Below are 16,320 nucleotides of genomic sequence, written 5' to 3' on the forward strand. Positions count from 1 at the left end.
ATGTTTTAAATGGTTTATTATTTAAATAAATATTTACATAACCACTTTGTATAAATCAAATGTATTTTTCTTTCATTTGTCTAAAAGCAACTGTTTTAACGACAAGGAAGAAGAAAAAGAAAAGGTGGTGGATAACAATGATACTGTAAATCTGTGTGGAGAGGCAGAGGTCCATTTCAACCCCTCATGCTGATCACCGAGCAAATATTCCTGTTTGCAATCATCAAGGCTGAACCTGGTTGACATTTACCAACACTGAAATACCATTTATCACCTGAGCCAAAAGACCATGCTCATGTTTCATTGTAAATTGAGTTATAGTATGCATACATCTACATGATTTTGATATACATTTAAATTTGTTGTTACTAAGGAATAGGAGGATGATACTCTACAGTAACTCAATAGAATGCCAATTGCTGCCCATAAGAACACATGGCTTAAAACAAATCAACATAGTAATTCACATTATTCATTCAGGCAAAGACAAAGCAATTAAAGACATCACTCATACAGTATGGGCTACAATGCCCTGCTAAATGGTGTACAGTATAATGCTCAGCCGGGAAAACTGAACAGCGCAAGTGAGGTGAGCTAAGGAAATTAGAGCACACAATTAATGCCCAAGTCACATCTCTTCAACGAAATTGTTGACACAAGTCCCTCCAATAAAAAAAACAAAAAAAGGTTCGTTGATTAGTTTCAAATTTTACAGTAAAGCATGACAGTAATCAGAAAAGTCAAATTAATCTCACAGTGTTGTTGTGATTTCTAAGCCATAAATCCATGTCGCTTGAACACAACCCGATGACAGAATCATTAACTGTGAAGACATGAGCATAAAAAAAAAAAACCTTTGATGTACTCTACACGGCATAGGTGTTAAAAGGCTAAAGCAGAAACAAGAGACAATCTCTAAAACAACTGTTTATATGATACAATTGATCGATCTTGCACTTGTCTGGGATTAAAAAACAATGAAATGCTGTTTTCTATTGCTGTCAGGTCATGCATGTAAACTCTATACTTCTAATAAAACCAACTGTTTACTTAAAAATGTATAAAGAAAATACTCTTTTTTTTTTCAAAATACTATGCAGGGAGGGATTAAAGGGTGAATTAATAACATTTTTGAACAACACCTTGTTGTTTTCATCCTGAGATTAAAATAAATGTGTATCCTTTCCAGGAAGTAATTTACAGTTTTTTTCTTCTTCAATTGTTACGTATATAAAGACTCAGACACTATTTGGTGAGTGTGGGTCCAGGGAACTTCTTGGTTAAATCCATGGCTACCTTTCCTGAAGACTGTCATACTGCATCAGTTTTGGGCTGGGACGAGCGTGTTCCACTCACAAAGTTATAAACTAAAAACTGAGACGTGCCAAAATAATGTGTGGCGAAGAGTTTCCCATCAGGAGTGGGGTCAGAGAATGCAATCTCATCTTTGCTCAGGTAAGAACCATAAATGAAGTTGTTCCTGTTCGAAAAAAAAAAGAAGGACAGCATTAATTATCTATAAATTGTTTTAGGTGAAGCATCAGCAGCAGTTTGTAGACATGCTGACCTGAGGCACTCTATCAGGCGCGTGGCGATGCCCTGGCGTCTCATCATGTTCACAACCCAGATGCGGCTTATGCCACAGATGGCTGGTTCTGGTGTGGTGGAGCAGCACCAAGCTCTCTGACGCTCAAACATCACCTTCTCACCCTCTGAACCCTCGGGTACAGGCTCCTCAATCACCCTGTAGCCCTGTGAGCAATTGTAACAGACAAGGTTCAGTGACTAACTACTGCAGTTATCATTTTTACTGACATCATATTAATCTAACACACATGATACTAGTTGACCATATCTCACCTCTTGTATGTGCTCTGCTATGAGACATCCAGCCACTTTCTTGTCACTAGTGATGAAGAGAAAGGTTTTGGTCTGAGAGGGAAACTTGGTCTCCACCTGCTGGAAGCCGAGGTCATTGTCCACCATTTCTCTTATCTCCTCCACCTGAGAAAAAAGCAACTTGCTGATTAATGAAGAAATGTAATAAATCTGTTGGTGATGGCTGAATAAGACACGCATTATAATTCAGGAGGGTTTTGTAGTTCGTTTGGTCATTTGTGGCTGTTTTTTATAAATCCATTACTGCATGAACAAAGCATATTTCTTTACTGACACTTTTGCCATTGCCCAGTCTTCTCCAGTATATCTGTTAGTAACTTGATGTTAGTGGTTCTTACCTCTGGACAGAAACTACTGGGCCTAATCCATAACATACAGTAGATGTGGCTACATTTGGTTCAGGATAAAACTGTATTTTAACCTGGATTTAGCCAAGTCTGCGTATTCAGCATTTAAGACAGACTATATGCACAAATACCATGTTACAGTACTTCTCCTTTGTTAGGCTTCATAATACTACAATACATTTTTTAAAATTTAAATACATGTAGGAATGCAACTGCCCAAACAGCCGGTTCTCTCTAAACATACCTTCTTAAGAGCATATTTTGGATCATCGGGCAGGACAAGAATTATCTTGCCATCAAGATATTCTGCTAGGATCCTCTCTTTCTTCCAACCCTGGGAAAACAAAAAACAAAAAACCAGATAACTGAATCTGCCAAACGATATTGCCAGGCTCTGCTAAGGTATTGATGTCCCTCATTCACTACATATGGTCACAATACAATGTGTGAGGGTTTAACATGTGATCAGTTTTACAACATACAAAACTGAATAAGGTGCTGTAAAAGCATTTCTCATATATCGCTTTCTTTGATCCGGTAATTGGGCAACTAAGCTTCTGTAAGTTGCTTGATAGCCTTCTCATTTATATTTATTTGGTAATCTAAAATGTTTTCATCCCAATTGTCTAATATAAACAAAAAATATCTACTATATTTATCTATATATATATATAGTTTTCATTTATCTGATTTAAGTGTCAGATGTAAAGCTCCTTTAGGGAAACCTATTTGCGACATTGGACTACATAAAAAATAATGTTTTAATTTCAACATTAACATTTTTCATTAACAGTTTTTTATAATTTCTAATAAATATTATGATGCTTGGGGGTAAACTTAATCAACCTGTAGGAAAACATTTTAATCCTTGCTATACTGTATCTAACACGCTGGGTTATTTCCTATAATTGACTCAAATTACTTTCTCACTCTTCTCAATTACTGCTTGTTTCACTGCTAATTTGTGTTTCTGAATGGATTAAACCTAACAGTGAAAAACAGTAAAATTCAAATAAACTACACATGATGTGAATGTTACATGCAAATGCAGTGCATAAATACACTGGTATTTTGCCTCAATAAGTCAATACTGTGAGACAGAGACAATGGAGCAGTAATTTAAGGAAACTCACCACATATTTCACAGCACTGATGAACTGATTGTGGAAAAGCAAATGCTGAGATTCATCCTCAGGATTGGCAGCAGAATAGAGCATCCCACACACGCTGCAAGCCACAGCCCCAAAATGTTTTTGTCCTGCATCCTGGGAGACAAAGGAAACAACATCACTCCATCCAAATATCTTCTTTTCCTTTCGGCTTTTCCCTTTCAGGGGTCACCACAGCGAATCATGTGCCTCCATCTAACCCTGTGCTCTGCATCCTCTTCTCTCACACCAACTAACTTCATGTCCTCTCTCACTACATCCATAAATCTCCTCTTTGGTCTTCCTCTAGACCTTCTGCCTGGCACCTCCAACCTCAGCATCCTTCTACCAATATATTCAGTCTCTTCTCTGAACATGTCCAAACCACCTCAATCTGGCCTCTCTGACTTTATCTCTGAAACATCTAACATGAGCTGTCCCTCTGATGTACTCATTCCTGATCCTGTCCATCCTCGTCACTCCCAAAGACAACCGTAACATCTTAAAATCTGCTACCTCCAGCTCTGCCTCCTGTCTTTTCTTCAGTGCCACTGTCTCTAAGCCAAACAACATCACTGGTCTGGCCGCTGTCTTAAAGTTTTTTATTCTCGCTGATACTCTTATCACACAACACACCTGACCCCCGTTCCAACCTGCTTCCACTCGCCTGTCCATCACCAGAGCAAACAAGAAGGGGCTCAGAGCATATCCTTTATGCAGACCCACCTCCACCTTAAACTCCTCTGTCACATCTACAGCACACCTCACCACTGTCTTACAGCTCTCATACATGTCCTGCACCACTCTAACATACTTCTCTGCCACTCCAGACATCGTCATACAACACCACAGCTCCTCTCTCTGCACCCTGTCATAAGATTTCTCTAAATCAATGAAGACACAATGCAACTCCCTCTGACCTTCTCTGTACTTCTCCATCAGCATCCTCCAAGCAAATACTGCATGTGCTGGACTCTTTCTAGCCATGAAACCATATTAGTGCTCACAAATGTTCACCATGTCCTTAGTCGAGCTTCCACTACTCTTTCCCAAAACTTCATTGTTTGGCTCATCAACTTTATTCCTCTGTAGTTGCCACAGCTCTGCACATCTCCCTTGTTCTTAAAAATGGGCACCAGTACACTTCTCCTCCAGTCCTCGGGCATCTTCTCACTCTCCAAGATCTTGTTAAACAAACTAGTCAGAAACTCTACTGCCTTCCTCCTAGACACTTTCATACCTGCACAGGTATGTCATCAGGACCAACTGCCTTTCCACTCTTCATCCTCTTCAACATCCTCCTCACTTCACTCTTACTAATCTTTGCTTCTTCATGCTCCACACCAGTCACCTCTTCTACTCTTCTTTCATTTTCCTCATTCATCCACTCTTCAAAGTCCTCCTTCCATCTTCCCATCAGGCTCCTGGCACCTGTTAATATATTTCCATCCTTATCTTTAATCACCCTAACCTGCTGCACATCCTTCCCATCTCTCTCTTTGTCTTGCCAACCTGTACAAATCCACCTCTCCCCTTTTAGAGTCCAACCTAGCATACAAGTCCTCATATGTTCTTTGTTTGGCCTTTGGCACCTGTCTAATTTCTTCTGTCCTCTCTGTCGCACTTCTTCTTAGCTAACCTCTTTCCCTGTATACACTCCTGCACTTCCTTGTTCCACCACCAAGTCTCCTTGTCCACTTTCCTCTTTCCCAATGACACACCAAGTACCCTCCTACCTGTCTCCCTGATCACATTAGCAGTAGTTATCATCGTAGTAGTCATCTCGAAGCACCTCCTGACCACCCAGAGCCTGTCTCATCTCCTCCCTGAAAATCTCGCAACATTCTTCCTTTTATCAACTTCCACCACTTCGTCCTCTGCTCTGCCTTAGTCCTCTTTATCTCGGTCACCACCAAAATCATTTTACACACATCACTCCATCCAAATATATACTTCAAACATTTGTAGTTTTTTTTTTTTTTTTCAAATCAAGTTCTCCAAGAGCATAAAATCCCCACATAACTATATCCCAAATTGACAAAAATGTGTAATAACCAGCTTGGCTGCAATAGAGTCAAAGATTTAAGATGACAGAAGAAATTAATGCATCCACTTACAATAATTGTTTGGGTGCCATCTTTGTCAGCCTCCTTTAGTTTCTTGACTTCCCTTTGCAGACAAACATTAGAGAGGGGAGTCACACCATCTTGCGGATTTGCTGCTCTGTTGTGATACAAATACACACCAGATTACTTCAGGTTTCTCTTACTGCAAAGACAAATATGTCAAAAGACTTATCTTCTTACTCTTGACAAGGTTTTTCCTGTGTCTTCTCAGCTGTCTTGGCTTTTTCAGTCACTTTCTCAGGAGAAGGCTCAATGTCAGTGACTGTAGGAAAAGATAAGTTTTACACACTAGAATAAATGTGTACAAGCAGTCAGAGAAAATAAAAGTACACTTCTACAGTGTCATTTAGGTAATAACACAGCTATAAGATCAAAGCAGGAAGATAACTCAGCTATTTCAGTATGTTGTGTAATAAGTAAAAAGCCTGAAACAATATCAATTAATCAACTTTATTATCTCGTTAACAATGTCAAATCGAGCATGTCAAATATAAAAATATTTTAAATGCATAAAAGGAGTAGTGCACGATTTTTGAAGCTGGTTTTAACATAAATCTTGAGGTGTATGTGACAACAGATCTTGGTTGCTGCATCTTTCTCAGCTGTGCCATGGCATTGACACAGTTTACGACTGACTGCACTGTAAGAAATGGGGGGCAATATGTACAGCCCTCCATTTAAATGCAAAATGCACTTAAAAGTTCACCTGAGCCTCACATCCAAACTGATCCACACTTAGTCTCTGTCTTTCATAAGTCTAAGACACATATCCTTTTGTTTCTCTGATAGTACATCCTTGCCAGGTGTAGCTAGGGACATCTCTTACTAGCCAAGTGTGGGTTTTTTGTTTTAATCCAGGCTTTCATTTTCACTTAACAAGCTGCAAACAGATTTGTTGATTTGCAGTAATTTATTCCACCTGAAAATACACACACACCTTTGGGATTTTCTTCACATCGCTGGATGCCATCAGAAACTTTGAAGCTCTCGTTGGAGGAAAGGGAAGCGGTTGGCGTTGATGAAGGTGGATCAGCTGTGTCCTATTTGGAAGAGGAGAAAGAAAACATCCATAGTATACTAAAATACGCATCACTTCACATTAACTATAGCATATGTTATCTTTAAGTTACCTTGCATTTGCCATCTTCTGATAACGACGAGGGACTTGGAGTTTTCGGAGGCACTAAAGCAACAACAGGCTTAGAGGCAGCAGGCTTAGTCTCAGATGTGGTCAAAACAACATGCTGAGATGTTCTTGCAGCAGATGGCTTTAACTGAGATGAAGCAGAACCAGCAGGATTGCCCTGACCTGGAGCCAACACTGCTTTGGACGGAGGAGCAGACTTTATCTGAGCTTTAGCTGTGGCAGTGGCCATGGCCTTTGCCTGAGGAGCTGCTGCAACAACAGGCTTTGATTGTGGATTGGTAGATGAGGCAGGCTTTAATTGAGCTGTAGCTGCAAGACTGGGCTTTGACTGAGCTGAGATCTGTCCAGCATGTGTGGTCTGATCTTTCAGTTTTGGCTTGTTGGCAAGTTGCGATGAAACGGCAGGTTTTAATGTATGTGTGGGTTTAGATTGAGCTGTGGGTTGTGACTGAAGCTGGGTTGGCTGAATGAGACATGAGTGAGTACTGGGTTTTGCTGGAGCTGGAAATGGATCATCATCTAACTCAAAGTCATCAGGGGAATATTTGGGCCTGGGTCTGTATGGCTTGTACTCGACAGGCTTCTGTTTTTCAGCATTAAGTCCGTTGGGCATAGGAGGAGGTACTGCTGGAAGGGACCTCTTGGCTGTTGATCTGGTCACTTTTGGGGCAGGCCCTGGAGTAGTTGCTGCTTTAGCAACCTGAGCCTTACTCTGTCTTGTAATTCTTTGGGTCTCCACAATAGGATGTTCAGTTTTACACTCTTCAGTTTTGGTAAGTTCGATTTTAGCAGGGTCAGATTTGGAGATTTCTGTTTTAGTTGGTTCAGTTTTGGAAGTTTCCTTGTCAGTGGCTTCAGTTTTGGTGGGTTCAGTCTTAGGACTCTCAGCCTTGGGAACTTCTGTCTTAGGTGTTGCAGGTTTACTGTTAGTTGCAGCAGGACTTGGAGGAGATGTTTTCAATGAACTGGCTTCAGGTGGAGGAGTCATTGTCACAGGACTCATTGGGAATGAAGAGGTAGCAGACAAAGGTGCTTGCCAATCCATGTCTGAAAACATCTGATTTACCTGGTCAGACTTCATTTTCTTAACACGAGCCCAGGACATTTTTTCTCTCTGCAGTTCCACCTGTCTTAGTCTTTGATATCTGGTCAGCTTTTTTTTCTCGTGGGCTTTCAGTGGTACTGAAATCTGGGAGATAAAGAAACGTCTCTTTGGAGTGTCTGCAGCCAGCTTGGCCTCAGCTGAATCCCCTGTTGAGGGCTGAGCAACCGGTGCTGCAGACTCCTCCTCGGCAGGTGTCACTGAAGCAGAGCTCTCTTCTGGTCCAGCAGGAGTCGCAACATTATTAGGTTCTGCATCATGTGTGCTAACAGTTTTGCTTTCCTGCTTACTGGCCTCCCCTTTTGCCACTGCTGCTTGTTTTTCTTCCTCTATCTTCTTCAACAGCATGCTGTCTGTTGCAATGTCCTCTGCGATTTCCTGACACAGGGCTAAGAGGTTCAGCTGCTGTCTGTTTGCTGTTCTCTTAGACGCTGCAGCTTTTTGCTCAGCCAAAGCTGCCAGACGAGCTTTGGTTCTAGCTTGTGTGTTCATTTCTTGTTTCTTGGGTTTTACACCCTCCTGTCCCTTTTTGTCATCTTCAGTTTTAGCATCACTTGCATCAGTTGTGCTGTTTTGCTGCTTCAAGCTGGTCCCACTGGTAGAATCTTTATTTGTCTCATTAACTTTTTCTTCACTCTTTTTTGGATCGGCACTTTCAGGTGATTCCTGAGGTTTTTCAATTACTGTAACCTCGCTGTTTTGCTCATTCTCTTCCTCTGCTAATACAATCTCATGACCGATTTCCATATCCTCCAGAATCTGCACTTCCTGTACATCTAGGTTAGCCTCAGGATTCTCTACAACTTCAGCATTACTGCCTTCATCTGTGACTTGAGCATGAGAGTCTACCATGTGCATGTCTGTGGTATTAAAGTCCATCGTGTCAGTCATTTCCTGCTGGAAATTATCCAAACTTTCCCCAATTGATATGTCTGTCCTAATGTTTTTCTCTTTATCCTCATCTGAATTTGTCGCTGTTGCCTCTTTGACCTCATGTGCTTGTGTCTCAGTGAAGCCTTTTTGTTGGGAACCATTTAAACCTCTCTCATTTTCCACCTCACCTACTAATGCACTTTGTGGATTTACCTCTTCTGAATATAAGGCAGGTAACCCCAATTCGGCTACTGCTTGGGTGACAATATCAAAGCGCATTTCATTCTCTGGGACTGGTTCTAAGATCACATACTCCTCAGATGTACTATCAGGAATCTCAACTTCAGTTGTGGCTGTGGTTGTTGTCACTGTGACGTCTGCAACCTCCTGAAGCCCAGCGTCCTCCTGCCCCTGTTCAGAAAACTCTGTGGCGCTGGTGCACTCTGGAAAGCTATTGCCCTCACTTTTTTCAATTGCGTCTTCTGACCTGCCATCTGGCACGCTGACATCATCGCTGGAGCTGATGACTGCAACTTGTTTCATATCCACATTGCTATGCTCCAAATGTGAAGGGAGAGAAGTGTCTGGCACACAAGGGGTTTCTATTTCCATTTTAGCGGGTTCTTTGCTATTGGAGACACAAATTCCTTTCTTAATGTGATCCTCATTTTCCAGTTGGGGTTCACAAGACTTGTTGTTTTCTTCATTAGTTGATGCATCGGCTTTCATCTGATGGGTCTCTGTACTCTGTATGTCCAGTAAATCCAGTAAAGAGACAGTATCATGTTTCCTCGACGCTGTAGAAACCTCTCTATCGTCAGTGCTTTCTGGACTACTGATGGGCTCATACACAATCTGGTTTTCGTTAAGATAACCCTCTGACTGATTAACTGTCTTTATCTGCTCTTCTGATGCCTGAATTACAACATCAGTGTCACTTTGTTGGTGACAAACAAAAACAATGACTTCACTGTTTCCGCTTCCTTCCCCTTGTCCTCCAACATTAGTGACTGGTTCGTCAGCCTCAATAATGATTTGCCTTTGCCTTTCCTCTTCTAAAGCAGGGTCTACCATTTCTATTGATCCGCTTATTACATCCATGTCGCCCTGGATAACTTCAGCAGGCAAACTGTGAGGCATATTTTCACTTTCTTTGTCTTTCAAATGAGCAATATGAAGAGGTTTATGAATTTCATCTAATAAAGTTGCAGCGTGTTCAGTGACTTCCTCCATCGCTATAGGTGATGTTCCAGAAATCATTTCAGGTACAGCAGTAGTTTCCACATCTGTTTGAATCTCTGGAACATAATCAGACTGCACAGTAGCTGTATCTTCATTTTCTTTATCCCAACCACTTGTGGACTCTAGATCTTTCATAATATCTCTTATATTGTGTTCAATAACCACCGGGCTTCCATGGTTTTGCGTTTCCAATATAGATCCTGAATCAGAAATCTTATCTGGTATTGCTGTTGTTTCTGCATCAATTTCTACTGGATTCTCAGTAGCTACATCCTTTTTAAGTGCAGCACCTATATGGATTTCACTGACCTCCTGGTTTTGTGTTTCCATTATAGATCCTTGATCTGGAATTTCCTCCAGTTTTTCTGTTGTCTCTGCTTCCATTTCTTTTTGATTCTCTGTAACTCTAACAGATTCAGTCATAACCTCTTCCTTGCATTTTTTACTCTCTGCATATGTCATCACTGCATCCTTTTGAAGTTGAGTGTCTATGGGGAGTTCACCGACCTCCTGACTTCTATGCTTTTCTTTTTCTACTGCTGTTAGATTAGAAATGTTATCTGGAGTTACTGTTGTCTTTGTTCCTATGCCTTTCACACTCTCAGGATCACTGAAAAATTCTGCGACAACCTTAACCTCATTTTGGTTACATTCATTTGTGGGAATCCTTAGACCATGTTCAACTTCTTCTGATGTTTCTATTTTAGGATTAGTATCTTCGACTTGTTTTTCAACTCCAGGCACTCGGACAAAAACCTTGGATGTTGATTTATCCTGCATTTCCATTTGGCTTTGATTTTCTAATTGAGTGACAGTGTCTGCATTTTGTTCATCACCATCCTGGCTCTTCTGGCTTTGTATTTCTCTTCTAGGTGATATGCTAGGAATCTCTTCTGATATTGTTGCAGCTTCCATATCTACTTCATTTAAGCCTTTTTGACTTTGTGAATTTACTGGAGACTGTGGATTACAAATCTCTGCAGTTGGTCTAGCTTGTGTTTCCAAATGCATTTGAATCTCTGGTATAGGCAAGACCAGATTGCCTTCCTTTGCTATATTTTCAGGATTTTCAATTGTTATGTCTTGATTACCCTCCGTAGATATGTCTGTGGTATGATCCCTGACCTCCTGGCTTTCCTGATGTTGTATATTTATTGTAGGTCCAATGTTACAAATCTCCTTTAATATTGTTGCAGGGTCTATTTCTACTTCTTCTAGGCTACTTTGACTTGGTGTTTTCACTGAAGAATCGGAGTTACCCATCTCAAATGTTGTTGTGGCTTGCGTTTCCAGTTGCATTTGAGTTTCTGGTAAAGACACATACAAGTTTACCATGTCTTGCTTTGATATAGTTTTAGGATTTTCAATAGTTAGGCTTTTGTTAACTTCTGTAGACATGTCTGTGGTATGTCCAATGACTTCTGGGCTTTCCTGATTTTGTATGTCCACTGTAGCTGACGTGTTAGAAATCTCATCTGAAGTTGTTGCAGCCTCCATAGCGATGTCATTCTGGCATTTGTTATGTTGTATTTCTGGGTTAAAAAACCCAGAAGTTGCTGTAGCTTGTCTTTCCAACTGCGTTTCAGTTTCCTGTATAGTCATAAACAAGTTGTTGTCTACATGTGCAATGGTGTGATGACTTTTATTCCTTATGTCTTGTGGTGTGTCTGTTAAAAAAACTGTAGTATGATCACCAACTTCCGTGTTTTCCTGTTTTATTTCATTTGTAGATGATCCGGTAGAAATCGCCTCAGCCATATCTATTTCACATGGGCTTTTCTGATTATGTACTGCCACCGAGGAGTCTGAAACAGACATCTCTGAAGTTACTGTAGCCTGCTTTTCCAATTCCATTTGGATCTCTGGTGTAGTTACAGACGGGTTCATGTTGTCTTCCTTTGCAAACTTTTGAGGATTTTCAATCATTAGGTTTTGGTTAACCTTTGTAGGAATGTTCGTGGAACGTCCACTGACTTCCAGGCTTTCCTGATGTTGCATTTCTATTGAGGGTGCCATGTTAGAAACCTCCTTTGATATTGTTGCAGCCTCCATATCTTCTTCTTCTTCTAGGAATTTCTGACTTTGTATTTTTACTGAAGACTCTGAATTACAAATCTCTGAAGTTGGCTTAGTTTGTGCTTCCACTAAAGTCTCTGGTATAGTCATAGCCAAGTTCTCCTTGTCTTCCTTTTGCATGTTTTCTGAATTTTCAAGTATTAATTCTAGCTGAGTCTCTGTATGCATGCCTGTATTATGTCCACCGACTTCCTGGTTTTCCTGATGTTGCATTTCTACTGAAGGCTCAATGTTAGAAATCTCCTTTGTTATTGTTGCAGCCTCCATGTCTTCTTTTTCTTCTTCTAGGATTTTCTGAATTTGTATTTTTACTTTAGACTCTGAATTACAAATCTCTGAAGCTGGCTTAGCTTGTGCTTCCACTAAAGTCTCTGGTATAGTCATAGACAAGTTTACCTCTTCTTCCTTTCCAATGTTTTCTGAATTTTCAAGTATTATGTCTTGGTGAGTTTCTGTACCCATGTCTGTAGTATACCCACTGACTTCCTGGCTTTCCTTATGTATTTCTGCTGCAGGTGATGTGCCAAGAATCTCCTCTGATGTTTTTGCAGTCTGCATATCAATTTCTATTTGATATTCCTGTATTTCCATTAAAGGGGGGGACTTAGAAATCTGTGAAGTTGTCATCAAACCCATTTCCATTTCCATTTCGACTTGACGCTGTGATGTAGTCACAGGTTCAAATTTGTTTTCATTTTCTACAAATTTAGAACCTTCAACTCTATCATTCAAGTTAAATTCATAAGATATGTCTGCGGTTTGTTCACCGACTTCCTGGCTTAGTATTTCCACTGTAATTGCAGTGTTAGCGTTTTCCTTTACTGTGGTTGCCGTCTTTATATCCACTTGAATCTCATGAACAGCAACACATTTAGCATTAATTGTGTCTTCTTCTGTGCTCTGACAATTTGCAGCTGGATTTGTGTGAACTTCATCAGATATGCTTTTTGTGGTTTCACTTACTTCTGGGCTCTCGTGTCTTTTCACTTCCTGTGCCACTTCTGAATTACAAATATCGGATGTTTGCATTTCCACTTTGTTTTGACTCTCAGGTGCACTAGAACATTTGGAGATCTCCATTTCAGATTTTTTTATTATATCTCCATGAACCTCAGGAGATAAATCAGTAGCAAATTCTTTGCTATTTTGCTCTTTTGGAGTTTCTGTTTTCATGTTAGAGGTGGAATGACAAATGTCTGATGTCAGTGTAGTCTGAATTTCCATAATGTTAGGATTTTCGATCGTATTTCCATGAATACCAGTAGTACATTCTTCACTTTTCTTCTCCTTCTGAGTTATGATTTCCATATTAAGGAGTGGAAGGGAAATTTCTGATGCTTTCTGGATATCCATAATTGTAGAATTTTCAATGGCATGATCCTGATCCAGTTCAGCAGAACTTTCTATTTTACGTTGACAAACATCTTGGCTTCTCTGGCTTGATGTTTCCACTGTATAAGCCGGATTAGAAGTGTGCTGCTCTAAAATTCCTAGAGCCTGTACATCTGTTTTGATTTCACTATTTGCTGCAGTGGCACACGTGCTTGTCTCCGTTTCCTTTTCCAGGCTTGTGGAATTTGTAGAATCACCCATCACATCTTCACTATCTTCAGCAGGTATTTCTGTAGTGTGGTCAGAAACTTTGTGATTCATCTGGATTTCAATATCTGGAGTTGCTGAGTCAGATGCCTCCTCTGAAGTTATTTTAGGCTGGATGTCCAAGTTTATTTGACCTGCTGAGATTGTGATGCATTCAGATAGGTCCGTACTTTGTCTCTGCTCATGAACAGTCTCAAAATCGGGTGTAAATACTTCAGTACAGCTGTCAGGAGTGCCATGACTCAGATGCACCTCACAAAAAGAACCAGAACTTGGAGAAGACTGAGAAATTGGGAAATCAACTCCTTTTCCATCACTTTCTTCAAGCTTTTCTTCAGATTTGTTTCCTATGTTCACAGGATCACACGAGTTGATGATTGGATCTGGCACTTGGTCCTGCATATGTACAGATTTCAATTTGTCCTTAAAAGTAACTTGTATTTTGACACTGAGGTCTGTTCCATTCTCTAGATTACGACTTTCTACCACCGTCTCTTCTGGCGCAAAATTAGTTTGGTTCGACAGCACTTTATCTTCTACACCTACATCTTTACAGTCTGCTGAGAGACGAGTGTTCTCAGTCTCTCCCTTCATTTCATGTTCACTTCCCTCAGCATCGCATGTTATATTCAGTGCCATCCTTTCAGACACACACGCTGTGGTCTCATTTCTTTCATTTTCGCTGCTCACATGTATTTGATTTTCTGGTGTGCAAACTGAGCCTGTTTTTTCATCTGCGTGGTCATCAACTTCAAAACTTGGATTCAGCTCTTCTGTAACAGAACATAGTGTTTCCACTGGTGATGGTAGTGTTTTATCATCTACATCCTTTTGGAGGTTGGTGGACGCAACATCTGTTTTTTCATTTTCCTGCGCCGCATCTGCAACTGCTGCAGAGTCTAACACTTCTCTAGAAGATGCTAGTATTACATTATCTAGCTTTTGGGTTTCTACATTTTTAAATTCCTCATATTTACTTTCTTCGGCTGTACTGCCAGAAATGGTGCTAGTCTTTGTGCTCCCTGTATCAGAAACTAAAGTTTCCTTCGAGTCCCCTTGTGTCCGATTATTTGAGTTTTCTTTTCTCTCTGGTTCGACGACAGACATTGCAGCTTCTTTTTCCTCATTCGAAGTAGCCTCAACCATGCCTTGAATACTTGGTGAATCTGTGAATCTACCATAATTATGATCCATCTGTATAAGGTCCGTGGGTGCTGATGGTAACACTTGAATTGTCTCCTGCAGGTCAGATGATGATTCTCCAGCCTTGCGCTTAGCTCTAACTCGGTTTGAATATTTCCTTATACACCTGGCCTTGTCGCCATCATCCCTCTCTCTAAAGAGGTCCATCTTACTACCATCACTACTCAACTCTTCGTCTGAGTCTGTGGAGGCTGCTCGCTTCAAGGAAGTTTTGGAGTTAGGTTTCTGCGAGGGAGCTTCTCCACAGGAGGCACTTGTGGCATTCAGAAGCTTGGCTTTTTTAACAGGTGGGTCAGAAATGTTTTTGCTGGATTCCTTTGGAGGGTAACTCTGGTTATCTGCTTTATTTCCATCTTCCCCTGTAGCAGACACTTTTTTCTTAGTCCGTGGGGCTGCTGTCTTTTCCTGTGAATTTCCTGTTTTAAGTGACCTATTAATGGCAACTGCCGCAGTTTTGGATGGCGGAGCCTCCCCAGCTGGATCCAGCTTCCTCATCTTTGGCTGAGAATCGTCGGGAGCCGGTCCTCTCTTTGGGGCCGGCATTCTGTCAAAACATTAAATAAACATAAATAAATAAGAACACACATGATGGAGCTTCTCTTTAGGTCTTTGTTGGTGAAATGAAATGTGAGCATGCATGATGTTTTCTTAATGCATCCCAAAAATTATATGCCTGTATGCAGTAAGTAAATTCAATCTTTGTTTTACATTAGCAATCTGTTTACAAATGTATTTGATGTTACCTGGCTTACCTAAATGCAACAAGGCTGGCTAACGTTGGACATAAACACTGATAAACCGCAGTTAAACTTGGGTAGCTAGCGAGCAGCACGATGTCCGATGCACATTCACTCCATTAACCACCTAACTACTGACAGATCGTCTACCAGTCGGCGGAGACTGTTGTGCAGTCAGAAATGGTCAGATGTCTAGCTGAGAGTGGCTACTGAGCTAGCTGAAGTCCACAGTGATGGGGGCTAACGCTAGCAGCAGCCAACTCGCAACAAATGAGCGAAACCAGACTCGCGGCTTAAATCCGCCAAAACAGCGACGAGAAACAACGAGCGGAGGATTTAAACAGCGGTTATAGCCATACTAATGTCGGCGACAAAATAAAGGCACGGCGTCCATCAACGAAAATCACTTTTGATGTTTTCGTTCTCAACAACAGCTGTTTTTTTTCTCCTGTGAACAAAAATTAACTGTACTTCCGGAGAAAGACTGCGGATGTGACGTAACAGTTCTTCAGCCGGATTGAAAAATTAGATTTTAGTTTTGCAAACGTGTATTTATTCATTTTAGAAAGTAACTAAGAACATTTATTCAAGTACAGCACCTGAATACAACTTTGAAGAATTTTTACTTTTTGTACCATTTTTATTTTCTGCTACTTCATCCTTACAATCTACTGAAATTTAGAGGCTAATATAGTAGCTACATTTGCTCCAATACTTTTTTTTGAAGGCTTTAGTTACTTTTCATAAGGTGTATGTATAATCACAGCCAATAAATATTTTCTTTTAAATGTTCAATTTGACTGGTGTGTAAGCCTCAACAT

At 40.6% G+C, this 16,320-nt stretch overlaps 1 protein-coding gene across 1 annotated transcript; it reads right to left on the reverse strand.

Moving 5' to 3' along the window:
• Positions 1-15,984, reverse strand: LOC137104465 (platelet binding protein GspB-like). The gene is made up of 10 exons (XM_067485681.1): positions 15,515-15,984; positions 6,651-15,306; positions 6,458-6,560; positions 5,701-5,782; positions 5,512-5,617; positions 3,380-3,511; positions 2,491-2,580; positions 1,861-2,004; positions 1,568-1,752; positions 1-1,480 (listed from the first exon to the last, which is right to left on the reverse strand). The coding sequence occupies exons 2-10, from the start codon at positions 15,303-15,305 to the stop codon at positions 1,312-1,314; spliced, it is 9,666 nt and encodes a 3,221-aa protein (XP_067341782.1). The 5' UTR covers position 15,306; positions 15,515-15,984; the 3' UTR covers positions 1-1,311.
• Between the last annotated feature and the right edge of the window lie 336 nt (positions 15,985-16,320).

The sequence above is a fragment of the Channa argus genome, chromosome 19, assembly GCF_033026475.1.
Source record: "Channa argus isolate prfri chromosome 19, Channa argus male v1.0, whole genome shotgun sequence".
Taxonomy (NCBI): Eukaryota; Metazoa; Chordata; class Actinopteri; order Anabantiformes; family Channidae; genus Channa; species Channa argus.

What these genes read in the sequence shown, in the direction of transcription:
- LOC137104465 (XM_067485681.1), bottom strand. Translation starts at nt 15,305, where the DNA reads ATGCCGGCCCCAAAGAGAGGACCGGCTCCCGACGATTCTCAGCCAAAG. An exon ending in TCAGTGCTGTGAAATATGTG is followed by an intron (nt 2,581 to 3,379) that starts GTGAGTTTCCTT and finishes TTGTTTTCCCAG; the next exon opens with GGTTGGAAGAAAGAGAGGAT. An exon ending in TAGCAGAGCACATACAAGAG is followed by an intron (nt 1,753 to 1,860) that starts GTGAGATATGGT and finishes AATTGCTCACAG; the next exon opens with GGCTACAGGGTGATTGAGGA.